Source organism: Toxotes jaculatrix, chromosome 16 (assembly GCF_017976425.1).
Source record: "Toxotes jaculatrix isolate fToxJac2 chromosome 16, fToxJac2.pri, whole genome shotgun sequence".
NCBI lineage: Eukaryota > Metazoa > Chordata > Actinopteri > Toxotidae > Toxotes > Toxotes jaculatrix.
The window spans coordinates 17,055,931-17,070,857 of NC_054409.1; the positions used below are offsets into that span (position 1 = coordinate 17,055,931).

The 14,927-nt window shown below is 37.5% G+C and overlaps 1 protein-coding gene across 9 annotated transcripts in view; it reads left to right on the forward strand.

Moving 5' to 3' along the window:
- Nucleotides 1–1,175: 1,175 nt before the first annotated feature.
- znf618 (zinc finger protein 618) overlaps nucleotides 1,176–14,927 on the forward strand; it is a 30,873-nt gene continuing 17,121 nt past the window's right edge. Inside the window, exons 1-6 of one of the 9 annotated variants that reach the window (XM_041058691.1) lie at nucleotides 1,177–1,592; nucleotides 1,754–1,835; nucleotides 10,965–11,304; nucleotides 11,628–11,696; nucleotides 12,643–12,720; nucleotides 13,046–13,090. In XM_041058691.1, the coding sequence (XP_040914625.1) occupies nucleotides 10,992–11,304; nucleotides 11,628–11,696; nucleotides 12,643–12,720; nucleotides 13,046–13,090 (505 nt within the window). In that variant the 5' untranslated portion in view covers nucleotides 1,177–1,592; nucleotides 1,754–1,835; nucleotides 10,965–10,991. The other 8 variants (XM_041058690.1, XM_041058693.1, XM_041058694.1 and 5 more) reach the window with 8 other exon arrangements.

Here is a 14,927-nt window from a genome sequence, read left to right on the forward strand (position 1 = left end):
AGATTTCACATTTACTTCTGTTTTTTACATTCTATTTTCCCTTTGTTGTTAATGTTCACTTTTGGTTTTGTTTTTACTCTTACAGTCACTGTGAATCAATGTTAAGTTTTTGTTTCTATGAAAAAACTTTTTGGTGTGTGTGTGTTTGTATGAAATAAAATAAAACCAGTCAATAAAACAAACCAATAAAACCACTGCTGTCCTGGAGGAGTAAATACTTCAGGCATATTTCTGACAGAAAGTATATACTAATGACAAATTACTGAATTAATTAATTGGCTGATTGATTGATTAGATGGATAATTTGATGATTTATTAAATAATGAATGTGGTCATTAATAAATCTATGAATTCCTAATATGACTGCACATCCTTTATGAGAGAACAGCAGAGTTTTTTCAGAGGTTCTGAATGGGCCACTTTGGATAATAAAACCCCTGAAAAAGCACAGAATAGCCTGAATATCTTCAGTATGTACATTATTGCTTGCTGATGCTGTTTTGGCTTATGGACAGTGTTGCTACATCGATCGCATCAGAGATGCTATAATACATATTATATAATATCACTATCACAATTCAATACATCATCATGTTATTGTTGTTATTTTTATTGTTGTGTATGTATGTAGGTGTTCTGTAATCAAATCAACTTTCTCATGTAGGCCTACAGCCTGTACCTGTTCATAAAGTTTATTTGAAACACTTTTTATTTATTTTTATTTATTTTTATTTATTTTTTAATTATTATTAGTTGACAAGTCCAAGATGGTTCTTTATACATCTGGAAACAAAAACTTAACTATTTTAAAAGAAGAAAAAAAGATTGTTAATTCTGAGAGGGGTTTTGAAATCAAAATTTGTTGGCCAACCAAAACCTTGCTCTTCACAAGTAACCGTAACATAAACCGTATGTAGAGACTGCTTAGTAAACAGCACTAACATCTGAGGCTTTAGTGGATTTAGCAGCCACTCTTTTTTGGAAAACAGATTGTATGAAATTTATAAATTGTGCACGATTAATTAATAGTCCTGAACAGTATTTTTTTTTTTTTTTTTTTTTTTTTTTTTTTTGTGGAACAAACTCATGGAGGGCTGCAACTTTATTTAAATTCGGAGCAATAAAAACACCAGGAAACACCTGCACCCTTTATCTGACCAGGAGCCTATCGTCGTTCTCTACACAGAAGTTGGGCATGAGCTAAACAGGATCAAACATAAACCTAATCAGAAGCCACTATCTGAGTCAAACAGCCCAGTGTCTCGGTAGCTTTCAGTATAGAGCCACAGTAAAGCCTGCTGTAGCAATGTTCTTAGTTCATATGAGAATTTTTTCCTCTGCGTAATTTCCAGTCTCCTTTTTTTTTTTCCCCGTGTAACTTCATGGTCGGCCAACCTCTTTTTTTTTCTGCCTTCTTCCCAGACTTTTTTCCTTTTTCTTTTTTTTTCTTTTTTTTTCGTGTAGGCTAATACACAGGCCGGCGCTGCAATTTCGGAATCTGCCCTTGTATATGGCGGACGAAAATTTCCACAGGAGGAACCGCAACACAAACCCCCTGTGCAAGGCAGACACGGAGAGGGTGCACGGACTGAGTAAACCTCGGCAAATTCATAATTTATTACGCCATTACTCTTTACTAAAATGTAACGTAGCGTGTCGCGGAGGAAGGAAGAAACGCCGTGGTGAAAATTTTTAACATTTGGAATTTCTCATAACTAATTCACAATTTTTTTTTTTTTTTTTTTTGAGGAAGCAGTTGTGTAGTCACCTCTGGTCGGGGAGGGAAGATTTCGGGAGCGGGAGCCTGTTTCGCATGAGCTGCATCGTTTTTGGAGGTATGTCAAACCGCTGTGTTTTCTTTTTTCTGATTTAGAAATCCTAAATTTGAGAAATTTCAGTGGCGGATGCTAAGTTTCTGTCCCCCCACCGTGTAATAAACGAGACCTGTCTGTCTGTTTGCACTACTGCCTGCCACTAAACCAGGTGCAGGCTTTGAAGCCATCCGAAATAGACCTAATCTGTTGATGTTTTTTTTTTTTTTTTTCCCTTTTTTTTTCGGACTGAATTTTCGTAATGAAGTTTCCGTGTAACTGCTGACTAGTCGTCTGTGCACCTAGTTTTGGTCAGATATACACCACCTAGCTAGAAACACTGGGTATATTCCTATGGAGCAAGGGGGGACCAGGCGATAGTGGCAACATGAAGGACGATGAGGGGAGGAACAATCTGAAACACAAAAACCTCCTGCAGCCATGTTTTGTGAATTTTCCTGCAAATTTGAGCAGAGCTCTGGAGTTGCACCTCTGAAAGTCACACAACACCGCCGTCACTTTCGCTTGTATTTGACGGCTCGGTAGTCTCGGTGGACGGACGAGAGAAAACACCGAAGTGTCGTCTGGTCAAAAATACATTTCGACTTTTATTTTTGGGAAGAGGATAGGGGATTTTAAAACTGGGGGTCAATGGCGCCACCTGTAGGCAGCCATTTTGAGAAATTACAAAAAAAGAGGAAAAATTGTAATGAGACTAGTTTTGAGAATTGTTTATTGAATTGGAGCTTTTGAAATGAATAGACGTGTTCCGTATATAGAGATTAAATGGAGACGCACCATGGGCTTATCATGCTAATTAATGCAAAATGACCTTTACAAAAACTGCATTCAAAGCACTGTGCAAGTTTATTCTCTTCCTTTTTCCTTGCTTTTATAATGAATATTCCAGCCTTGAATTGTTGTGTTAAAGGTTTAACCATTAAAAAAAAAGTTTTTCATGTGAGAAATCTTGTCATGTGAAAACAAATAATATCCATCCAATCTATCCTATATCTCTTCAGTCCTATATATCCTATATCTCTTCAGTCTAACATACATGTTAATTGCAATTTTTCTGTGTCTCCTTGCTTGTTTTTGTATGAATGTGTATTTGTGTGCTGTGATGTGTATACAGATATAATTTGCTGCTTGGTAAACATGGAACAATTTGGGCTTTTATTTCTGGAGATTGGAAATGTGTAAGCGGAAAATAACTATCCAAAGTGAACAGGACTGGAAGAAGAAAGACCAAGTCAGCATAATTTGAGGGCAGGAAAAACAATCACAACCAGTGCCTCTACTGTTTATATTAATCCTGCAGACGCCAAACTGTTTCCCATCTTGCATGGCTTGCTTTTATTTTAATGTAAGGGAAACTGTGGAGGCCATTTTGCTGTGGGTAGTTTTAATGCTGACCTTCAAATCTGTATAAATTCAGAGAGCTGGTGGAAATTGTATGGCTGGTATGCAAAATCTGGGTGTAAATTCTGACCTTTGCCTGGAAAGTCTAATCAAAATGCAGCAGTTTCAGTTAAAGTACAGAACTGAAGAGAGGCAACCAGTGTCATGAGTTTAATAGGGTTGGATCACTCTGTAAGTGATGGGAATGTTTATATGCAGAATACCTGAAGGACCAAGTAATAAGTTATAAAGCTCTCAGGGATAATGCTGCAGTGTTGCAATGAAAAACACCTTAAACCCTGATTTGGTTAATGCGAACTGTTTTTGTGGGAGTGTTCTCATTTTAAGTAACATAAGAGGAATGCTGGTCTGTCAGTACATGAACAAAAGCTTTGTTTCACTGAGGATATTTGGAGTGAATAGTTTCGATAGAGGGGTGAAACTTGTCCCTCCAGGATCTGATAAACACAAGATGGTGAGGGATCATATCACAGTCTGTGGGTTAGAGTGACTGAAACATAGTTGCTGCTCTAATTGTCATCAACTTAGTGCAGAGGTTTTGTTTTCTGCTTAAAGGGTAAGGGCTGTTTCTGACAGACAGTTTCTGTCTTTGATGTCGTGCCAGTTCTTTTTTGTTAATGTACAATTACAGATTCATGATTTGTGCTTAGTTGCGTCGGAAGAAACATACATCCTTTTTAAACATAGTGAACATTTTATGTTCTGTTATTTTCATAATGGCATGTTGAAAATGTCTGAAAATGGCTCCACTTAAATTAGTCTCCAGGGAAAGGCTTTTCAGAGGTTGGGGCTGCTGCATTAAAAAAATTCTGTGCATTCTGCACATATTTTTCCTGCCTCTTCCTTTGTAAAAATGAACCTTATTGGTTTCATGAATAATGCATAAGGACGTTCAATTGCTGCAGCAATGAAAATTAGGCCTGTTTACGTGCAGTGGTTATGTACACAGAAGCTCCTTTTTTTCCTTGACCATTTTCTGAAGGTAGAGCAGAGCCTGAATAGCTTTTCTGAAAATACAAATTTTCAGCAAAGCAAATCTCATTTCTTTGAGTGAAAAGGGGAGGGGTGAAACTCCCGCGGGTTTAATGAATCCATAAATCACAATAGTGCCAGGTTTGCTGCGCCTGCGTCAGTGTGCAGTGTAATTTTGATTTTCATCAAAAATTTAATCTGCCAGCCTACAAGGGTTTAGCAGCAGACCGGATGCCGCCCTGAATTTCTAATTTTAGGGGCCTGATCTTTCAGGATTTATTTTTGTATAATTCAAGTCTGCTTTTCAATATCTCATGTTATTAAATTTTAATTCGTGGCATTAACATATAGATTGAAAAGGTTTTTATGGCGGTTTTTGAGTGTATGCTGATGGAATTTTACTAGATGACACAGTTTCTTTTTCCATAGCATCCCGGGTGTGGGTGTGTGTGTGTGTGTCTGTCTGTGTGTGAGGGGTGGGGTGGGGGATTTATCCATTTCTCTGCATTATTGCTTTTTGAAATCATTGGTCATACACCATCTTGGAAGACATTTATTTCAGAGGACAGGAAAATGTGCATTTGATTAAAGAAACAGGGAAAAGCAGGCAAAACATTTAGTGTGAAACAGGTTTTGGTCAACCCTTGCTCCTAGTCACTGACTCTGCTCTGGATAATACAAACATGCAGTGAAAGCAGTGATTGAAGTGACCCCCTCCATCCCCCATTTTAGCTGATTCCTATTTTTAATCCCTCCAGAGTGGCAACATTTTCATGAGCCTTAAACAAATTTGTATTTTATATTTGGAATCTCTATTCCAGTCTACTTAACATTCAGAGCACAGTGATTTCTTTTTGGCAAAGTAAGATACAATTCAAAGTAAGAAAATCCCTCTAAGTTAGAAGCACAAGATTTTTTTCTTTTTTGCTTTAACCCAGCACAGTGATTGATTTACTTCATTATTGTGCAAAGGCAGATACAGTACTGCCCAAATATAGGCCAATTATTTTAAGTACCTCGACTAATTCTGAACAGAGGTACGTCCTAGAGATGTTTTCCTTGTATGCCTAACCTCCTTAGTCTGTAAACCTCGATAAATTTAGTGCAGTAATATAATATATTGTGGTTAATATGCATGCATTGACATTTCAAAACACAGCTGGGTCAAATTACAAAGAAAACTAGTTTAATAAATTGACATAAATCACAATGCCACCTACGCCTGCTTATTTCAGTGCCTGTTACACTGATACTATCTGTAGATCCTTGATATGCAAATAACATTTGCTGATTTAACCATATTTCCTGGTCTTGTAGTAGTGTTTATCTTCTCTGTTGGCCTTTTGTTTTAGTTGGTTTAGGTTATGCATCGTAACGAACATCAAGCAAATGTACATCTGGTTTAGATTTTCATTCTGCCATAGTGCTGTAGGTTACAGTATATCAGAAGCTTCAGACTGAAAGAACAGAAGGCCAGATGGCTAATTTTGCATTTTGACTTTAATTAGAGGAAAAACAAGGCCACAATAGGCATTTCATGTAGTCAGGGTATGCATTCAAAATGTTGCACAGGAAATATAACATGCATGACAAAGGGATTGCTCTATTTCAGACACACATGTGTCCTTGCCATTATTTTGTTTGGTTACAGTTGGCAAAAGTCACTTAATTTTCAGCAATTGATCAGTAGGGATACTCCGATCAATCAGGAGCCAGTCAATATCAGTGGATATCCAAACAGAAGCAAAGAATTGTCACTCCATTATTGATCTCACTGCTTGATCTCCTTCTCACAGCTGTCCAGAGGCAGCTTGTGGTCCTCTCTAGCCCCACACAGGCTTAAGATGGCCCTGTTGCCCACTATGGGAGTGTGTCCATGTGGGACTCCAGTCCACCGACTGACTCCTGTCAGCTACAGAACAGGCTGCTAGTGCTTAGTGAGCTCTGGGATCTTTTATTAGTGTGTTGTGAGCAAATTGTGCCAATATCATGTTCCTTTTCTAAGGGAAGTACTCGTTCTGCACTAAAATGTCCCCCATGACTCATCTATTACTATGTATGAGATTATTACAATGTTAATACGAATGCAGCAGTGTGTCAGCTGTGTTTTACTGTTGTAGCTGTTTGAGGTGCACCTATTTTTCATACTTTAGATACAATTATGTAGTTATGTCCAGCGGTTTGCAACCCAGGGGTCAGGCCCCTCCTAATGTTCACCAAATAAATCTGAGAGGTCATGAGATGATTAATGGGAGAGCAAAGCAGAATAAACAAAGTTCTGCTGCACAAATCTGTTTTAGTTTTTTGGACTTTAATCTTTCCTTTTTTCTCTATGAAGTAATGGATAGTCTTACCTCTTTGTGGCTCAAAGAATTATTTAAATGAAACCATGTGAGAAGTTTAGTGGGGTAATGTCCCTTAAACATGGCAAGGGGCCCCAGCCAGACACTACTGAGGCCACTGCTTTAATCCTGACAATGTGTTGTAGTTTATAAGCTTACTATATGTGTTTTTAACCTACAATATTAATCTGCAGTAATTGCAGCAGTCAGAAAAATGTAGTGGAGCAAAGAGTACAAGATGTTGCTCAAAATGTAGTGGAGTAGAAGTCTAAAGTAATAGAAAATAGAAATACTGAAGTGAAGTAGAAACATCAGGGCATATTTTTAATACAGTACAGTTTTGAGTAAATCTGCTTAGTTACTTTTTGCCACTGGTAATGAGATGTAATGAGTCATTTTTAAAAGACGATTAACCCCCTAGAGGAATGTAGTAGTATGTTTGAATAGCAGGTATTGTAACGGTTAGTGGTTGGATGCTTCTTTAGGCTTCTTATGTTGAAACTTAATGTAAAAAAAAAAAAAAAAGTTTAAGAAAAGGAAGCTGTTGCTGATTGAGATCATATCAGCTGATCCTAATTATAACACTTTGTGACTGACATTGACCTTAAAAAAGCCTTTGATATGACCTTTACTCCACAGCTTTGAAAAACTCAACTTAATCCAATAAGTGACGTTATCAATGCATTTCCTTTACTGTTAATAATTTATGAACGAATGATAAATGCATCAGAGTTAAGAGCTGCTATATTTGTGCTGTCTTTATTTGTTTTGACTAGAATTTAAGCTGACAGAAGGCCTTTACTCTATCATACATAACAGAACAATGATGACACATTGCTTTTTGTATGTGTGAGGGATTAGACTTGTCACGGTAGAAAATTTTCATACCAGTGTAAGTTCTGCCAGAACACTGTCAAATACCGGTGTTGTTGACTTTGAAATTGCTTCCCTTAGGCTACGTTTGGGGAAAAAAAATGCTGAGACAGAGAAGCCTGGCTTTTACTGTATTTTTCGTGACTGTCTGTTAAATTTACACAGTAACACACATTTCACACAGCATTTTCAGGAGGAACAAGATTGTAAAAACATAGCCAGTTGTTTTTAAAATGGCTTATTAAAAAAAAAAAAACAGCCATACAGTTCATACTGTTGTTAAGCTTGTCAGTCTAGATACTGCAGGTCTAGTAAAAATGAAAAATGGGCCTCCCAAAATTTAAATGTCCCTTATACACCGAGCAAACTTGCCTGTTGACAGAAGCTGGCTCAAGGCTGCACTCAAACTACTGCCATCTTGGAGCAGTTGTATTTATTTTGGTTAACAAATTCACTGCTATAATGGAATTACATCATCTCTTTCTCCATGAGTCAGAAAATGTTAAAATGGCATCCCTTTTCACTCGCAGGTGCTATTTATTTTTGTGGATATCACTTTTGTTTCCATAGTGTATGAATGAGCAATCACAGTATTCACGATGTAGTATTGTGGACCGTGTCCCACTGGTGATACTGCCCACTGCAACAGGCCTTGTAAGGAGCAATTTTTAGAGACAAACACCAGGAAAGGATAGCTTCTGTTATAGATATGTTTTGTAATGCAATGCTTGAATGATATTTAGTAAAACAGAGATATGTACACATACAACTTGAGCTCCAATTACCTTGAAACAAAACATTTAGAAGCATTTTCTTGCCTTAACTCCACCATTGATCTTAAATATGAAAATGCCCTTCTGCAGCAGAATTTGAGGCATCATTGAACAAGGTTCTTAAAGGGGAATGCCCGCTATTTCAAGAATTCAATTGTTCCATATGGCTGTTCAGTCCTAAAGCTAGAAAAAAATGTAGAACTGACTATTTAATTTATCATGTCACTGAGATGTAAAATTTGGCACTGCTGCGTAGACAATAAATGGGTGACTTAACTTTGCTGACCCAAAAGATTTCTGTGTGAATTCTTGCATCCAAATGAGGTTAAAAATCTGGTTCATACATTCTCTTTTTGTAGCAGTGCTAAAATGTACTTTTCTTTTTAGTGTGACTGTTGCATTCATGACACTACAAGTGTCACAATTTCTAAATGTTTCTTTGATATCTAGGTATAGATAAAAATAATTATGAATCCATACATATTACCCAGACTGTACAGTAATGCATTTACTCTTCAGACTGTGGTATATGCCTGCTGCTCTTGTATGGAGACCCAGAGTGTTATATATTGAATAAATAAACAAGGCATTATGAATAAATAATCATATGTGATTGTTTGTTGCTTTGGTTTGTTGAGAGGACAGCCTATCACGTAGCTTTGCTTTGTTCTGTTTGTCTTGACTGAAAGAAAGATGAAAAGTGGCATTGTGAAATAAAAACAAACTTAGGAGAAAGGACATTTTGAAATAAAAACTGCTGGGATGAAATAAAACTGACCTGCAGTAAACTGCTGTTGTGAAAATAAACAGTGAAGTAGTATTTCATAATGATGAACTTAGTTTGAATGTTTAGTGGATTATTTAATCATTTCATTTTAATCTTTCATTCATTAATCTTTCTTTTTTCTGTATTTATTTATTTCTTAATGTCTGATTAAGTACAGTTCAGACTGTAAGTATTTGAGCAGTTGCACATTTTTTGTTGTTCAGGCTCTGTTCTCTAGCACATTGTATTTGGAAAGAAAATGGATCCTACATTGAAGTTGCAGCTTTGATTTGAGTAGGTTTATACCAGTGTAGAAAGAACTGTGTGGGGGATGTGGCCATTGAGTCTAAACATCTGTGGCCTAAAGTTGTGGTTTTGAACCTCTGATTAAAGCAGTGTGAACCTGGCTTATAATTTAAGTTAATATCACTGAGCAGGAGTCCGGCTCATTTCTGTAGTCAGGTACAGTAGTTGTGAGACATTTGCTCCTTTCAATAACAGTAATTACTTTATTCAACAGTGTTAAAATGCTTAACAAGCTCCCACAGATAACCTGTGAATTTAAATGCAACTTGTTGACTACTTTCTGGACGATGGATGAAATTACACAGATGTACACACTTGTTGCGCACCTTATGCCACTGGTGAAACCAGACACTGTGACAAGACTAATGGAAAAGGAAATTGAAAAACCTGTAATGGAAATACCTTGAAACAGGAAATACAAACAAAAATGCTTTAGCAATGCTCACTGAAAATGGCAATTAAAAACTGAAAAGGAAATACTCTTCAATGAAGCTGAAAATAGAAAATGACCATAATGGAAAAGTTAAAATGGAAACACTCAAGCTAAAAACTTAAATGTTTGCCATTAAATGGATGGTTTGCCATGATAATTTGGCCCCAGAGGATGAGTCCTGCTGGCTTTGATGATCCTCTGACCTTTACTGTAGGGCTACCAGTAGGTCAGACTTCCCTTGCTCTACAATTGGTTCATGACAAGTTACAAACATTGACTACATTTTCATGAAATTGTGCACAAATTTACATTTGTACATACAAACCAGCTTAAAAAAAAAAAAAAAAAAAAAAGCAGTTTAAGCTTGTTCCAAACAAAGCTTGTATAAGCTATTAGGAAATCTACAAAACACACAATTTGCACAACCTTGCACAAGGACCGTAAAGTGTTACACACACTGCATGACTTAGCTGACAGTACTTTTAATTTTTCTACTGATGAAACTAAGCTATTTAAATGTTTTGTCTCAGCATTGTCCAGTCCGTGGGCCTGTTTGCTGAGGATTGATGGTTGTGTGTCATGTCCAAAGAAAGGTGTATTAGGGCTATGAAAAGGCTTGTTGTTGCTGTATTGGTGTGCTATTAATAGAAGACCAATTTTCCCTCTTTCCATAATATCAGTCATCCTGGCATAACTCTGTTTTGCTTGGTTGCATTTTGAGCACATTCTCTTGACAAGGCCTTTTATAGCCTTGTGCTGAAGTGGCAAGTTGTGTAATTTGGATATTTCTGAAATTAGAGCATTTGGGTGCCACAAAGCTGTGGAATTTATGCCATCAAAGGTCACTTAAGAACAGTTAAGCCACTTTGTTCTTCATTGCTAGCAGCACAAAATTTTCTCTGTTTTTTCCTGTCCTCAAAATTACAGTGTCACAGGTGTCTCCTGTGCATTTTCAGCTCACACATCTCTTGACTGTATTTAGAAAAAAAAAGAGGTGTGGCTGTCTCACAATTTGTTGTTTTTTTTAGGCTTTCTATAGTTGTCAGATGCAGCTTATTACTTTTAGGCACTTCACTCAAAACAAAGCTGACGTATAGTCACTGCCTTTTTCCCTCTGATATTGGTTGTGCTGTAGTGTTCCACGACAAAATATTTATGTTTGACCTGGCAGAGCTGATACTATGCTTAGATACTATTATGCTTGAATCAAGACTGTACATTGTTACAGGACCATAAAGTCTTTTTCTGTGTCTTTCCGTCATACAGAAGCCGAGGCTCAGAGGAGGCGGAGTCATGAGTGCACAAGAGGCACCCAGTTCTGTGAAGGAGCAGGCGGACAGTGGGAGTGCAGCCACAGATGGCCCCTCACCAACCTTAGCCTCAACGACCAAGAATCCTAGTCCACCACCTGTCACAGTTAAGAAAGAGCCTGGGACCTCGGAGACGAGCAACGGGAAAGTTGGTGATGCCAATCCTGCCGAGATCTGTGTTGTCATTGGAGGAAGTGAGGGAGGAGCAAGTGGAGGTGGATCCCGTAGAGCTCAGACCGAGGGTATGTTTGCCCTTGGTACTCCTCCTCCAACGAAGAGCACAGACTCATGCATAGGTGTGTGTATATACATGCATTTGCTGACTTCGGTCAGGCCTGGTGTCCCTAGACCCTGGCCTTACTCCCTGACTATCAAAACAGGCTGCACAGCATTTAAAATGCTTAAAAAAAATTAGCAGCAGGGTCTCTTTTCAGAAGCAAAGTTCTGGGTATTCAGAATAATCCACAAATCTTGCTATGAACAGTTTTTAGTGGAACTACTTTCTACAGAAGAAATAACCCATATGAAAACTATCGACAGCTTGTTGTTGCTGGTAAATTTTTTTTAAATGTAATTTTCCAATCCTGTGAGCATAAACAAAATTCCTTTCATATCCAAGTATTGGGGTGGCAGCTGAAATCTTACAGACCGGTATCCTGGGTGAATAAAAACCAAGACCAAGTGCTAAGTAAGTAGAGACTGGACCAGTCGGGCTAATTTAGAAAATGTGTTTATTTGTATTTTGAGTTGAGCTTCTTTTTGAAGAGGTGTTCTGAATTGCTCATTTGCTAATTTTCTAACTTGATGCTTTCACGTGATGTTGGTAATGATTATTGTTAATATTGCCCACACCCACTCAGCAAATTCCTTGGTGAAATCATTGGCACAAATACACACATACTCACTGGGTATGTGTGCATGTGCAGCTTCCGTAACGATTTTATTAGGTAGACCTAGCTACAGCTAATGCACTCCAACAGTCCTGCAGTAATACCTCCAAGTAAGTTCTAATGCCTCTAGTATTTCGTTTACCCTCTTTAATAAAAATAAGGTGTACAAAATATTAAATCCCCTCTCATTATAATTCAGAGTAATTCAACAGCACATCAAATTTCCAAGTCGTGTCTGAAAACATTTTTAATGGAGCACAATTTAGCATTTTTGACATCTCACATTTGAAGCACTATAAACAATGACTTGGAAATGGAAGCTGGGTTTATGTAGCTGATACTGACCAGTTAAAAATGCCTCGATTATCCCTGATACCAATCTTGGCTCAGGACATTCCCAGTAATTGAATCAGTTAATCAGATTTGTAGTAATTCTTCCCTTTTTAGGCAACAAAAGCTGAGAAAAGATCTCAGTGGAATCTCAACTAATTTTAAGCTGAAGGATGGACTCAAATTCAAAACTGCAAAAGAGCAAAGAACATTAACTGGTTGTTGGTAATAATATGGTTTTACTCAGAGAAGTAACTCACAGATAGATAATCACAGTAGTTGTAATGGGGGTTGTGAAGCAGACAGGAGAGAACTAAGATCTTAAATTTTATGACAGTCAAATATGCTATATGTATATACCCCTGATAATATCGTTGCTTTGTTTTTATGACACTGCTTTGAATTCTCATGCAGGTTCCTATGTATGTGGGGTATGCGGGAAGAAGTACAAGTATTATAACTGCTTTCAGACACACGTCAGGGCACACAGAGGTAAGACACTATAGCTTTTATTATGAATGTACGTCATCTTAATGAAAAGTCAAACAATAACTGACTGCTCGCTCTGTTTTTCTCTTGACAGTATGGTCCTAAAATTATTCACTTCCTCTACATGAGTCATACATGCCCTGGTTTGGCCAGGAATTGTATTTATTTAACTAATTATTATCCTTTTTTGGGGGGCCTCTGAATGATTTTAATCTGAGAGATAACAATTTTAACTCAAGGTGACGTGAACACACAGTTGCGTTCATCCATTCGGCCATAAAGGTTTCTACAAGGCTGACTGTTTCCTATTTCTCGTATACTTTTATAGAATCAGAGTCCATGGTTGCCGATGGCCTACCCCAGACACCCAACAGTGAGTACACTTTTGCACACTCAAACACACTCAAGTTTATCAGCATGCCAGCACAATCTGTTGATTGCATACTTGGGTCATTTAACAGACATTATGCTGTTTTACCAGATATCATTTAGATTTTCATACAGAAGACTGAAACAGTGCACCACATTTTAACTGACTTAGCAGGCTAAAAGCCATATCATGTACCCTCATTGTCCTGGGTTTTGCTTTCCATCCTGCTTCCTCTCTCCTGTCAGTCTTGTCTCTTTACTTTTCTGGTATTGGGCAGCATGTAACGTTTCCTCAACATTTCTGGCTCAGTAATGCCATGTGTTAACACAGTGTTCTGATGTTCTGAAAAATTGATTTTTAAATTGTGATTTTTATTGTTCGAATGATCCCAAGATCGATCTTTGCATTTGTACCTTTTCTCAGTAAACATGTACCCTACCAGTCAAAAGTTTCACAACCTCTTTTTCCAGCTATTGCTTAAATGTACGTAAATCTGTGTCTCAGTGTCTTTGAAATTAAAGCATAGAGCAAATAAACAATTGGAGATTTTAAAAACAAAGAATTGTGGAATCTTCTTGTTGAACTACATATTTTGTGTCATTCAGCAGCTGAACACCCTTTTGACATTTTATGTCATACAATGGAAATCAAACATTGCTCAGAAAAAAATATTCCAAAACTGTTTCAGAAGTTCCCACAAATGTGTTGCACTTGTTGGTTGTTTTACTTTCAGCTTCTGTCCAGTTCATCATGTGAAGCCAGCATCTAGTTCTTTTCTTCTAATGTTTTGGGCCATTATCTTGCTGTAGGAAGGACCCCTGACCAACTAGTCTGTCTTCTTTTGTCTACTTGCCTGTTTCTTACCATTCTGATAACAATATGTAGTACCACTTTCTCCACAGTTTCTTCAAACACTGCCCTTGTACAGAGAAAGGGTTTGTTAGTAATCACCAGAAGTTGGGGCACCTGTAGGAATAGTATGCATTAACTTTAAAGGCCTAATTTACTACCATTGTTGCAGGAAAGCTACAAATTAACCAACTTCTTAATCCCTGAAAAAGGCCTGATTTTTTTCAGTTTTTGGTGACATAACCTTTTTTTTTCTTTTTACTTTTGGTAGCTTAACACTTACCTTTGTACCATCTAAAATGATTCACTGGGCTTGAACTGCTTATATTTCAATAAAAACTGGAAAAATGGGACTGTTCTAAAACTTTTGCCAATACTGTACGTATGTGCTAAATGTTATGTGTAGGTAGCGGTTATTTGTAGTGCTTCAGTTCAGGCTGCATGATGTGTGAAATGTCTTCCAGCTGGAAATTGAGTTATTACAACGTGCACAAAAAGGTTATTTTAATTAAAAAGAAATGTAGATGATAGATGGCTATACGAGCCGCCTTGAGTCATGACAGTCCTGTAAACTGTGACTAATGAATAATGAGTAATTACAGTCTATGTGGACTGGAGGGTTAGACTGAAAAAAAAAAAAGACTGCACACTTATCTGAGCTCTGTTTGTGTTTGTTGAGGAGATATTATCTCTGGCTATGAGATGTGAAGCCGTGGAAGTCGACAGAAGAGTGTGTGGATTCTACTTCATTCAGTATGTCCCTGTCGGGTAGCTAACACTAGCCAACAGCTGTCTGCAGATATCAGGTTGATGTCTTGTCAACACAAACAGTGCAAATGAATTAGTGAGCAGACTTTCAGTTTCTGCCCTGTCTGTGCTCAAAGTGATAATTAAAGTTGATGTCTGTACTTAGTTGAAGCATCTGCTACTGACAGTCTATGCATAACTGTATGGGATTGCATTTATTTTGTGAAATATACATAATGATGAT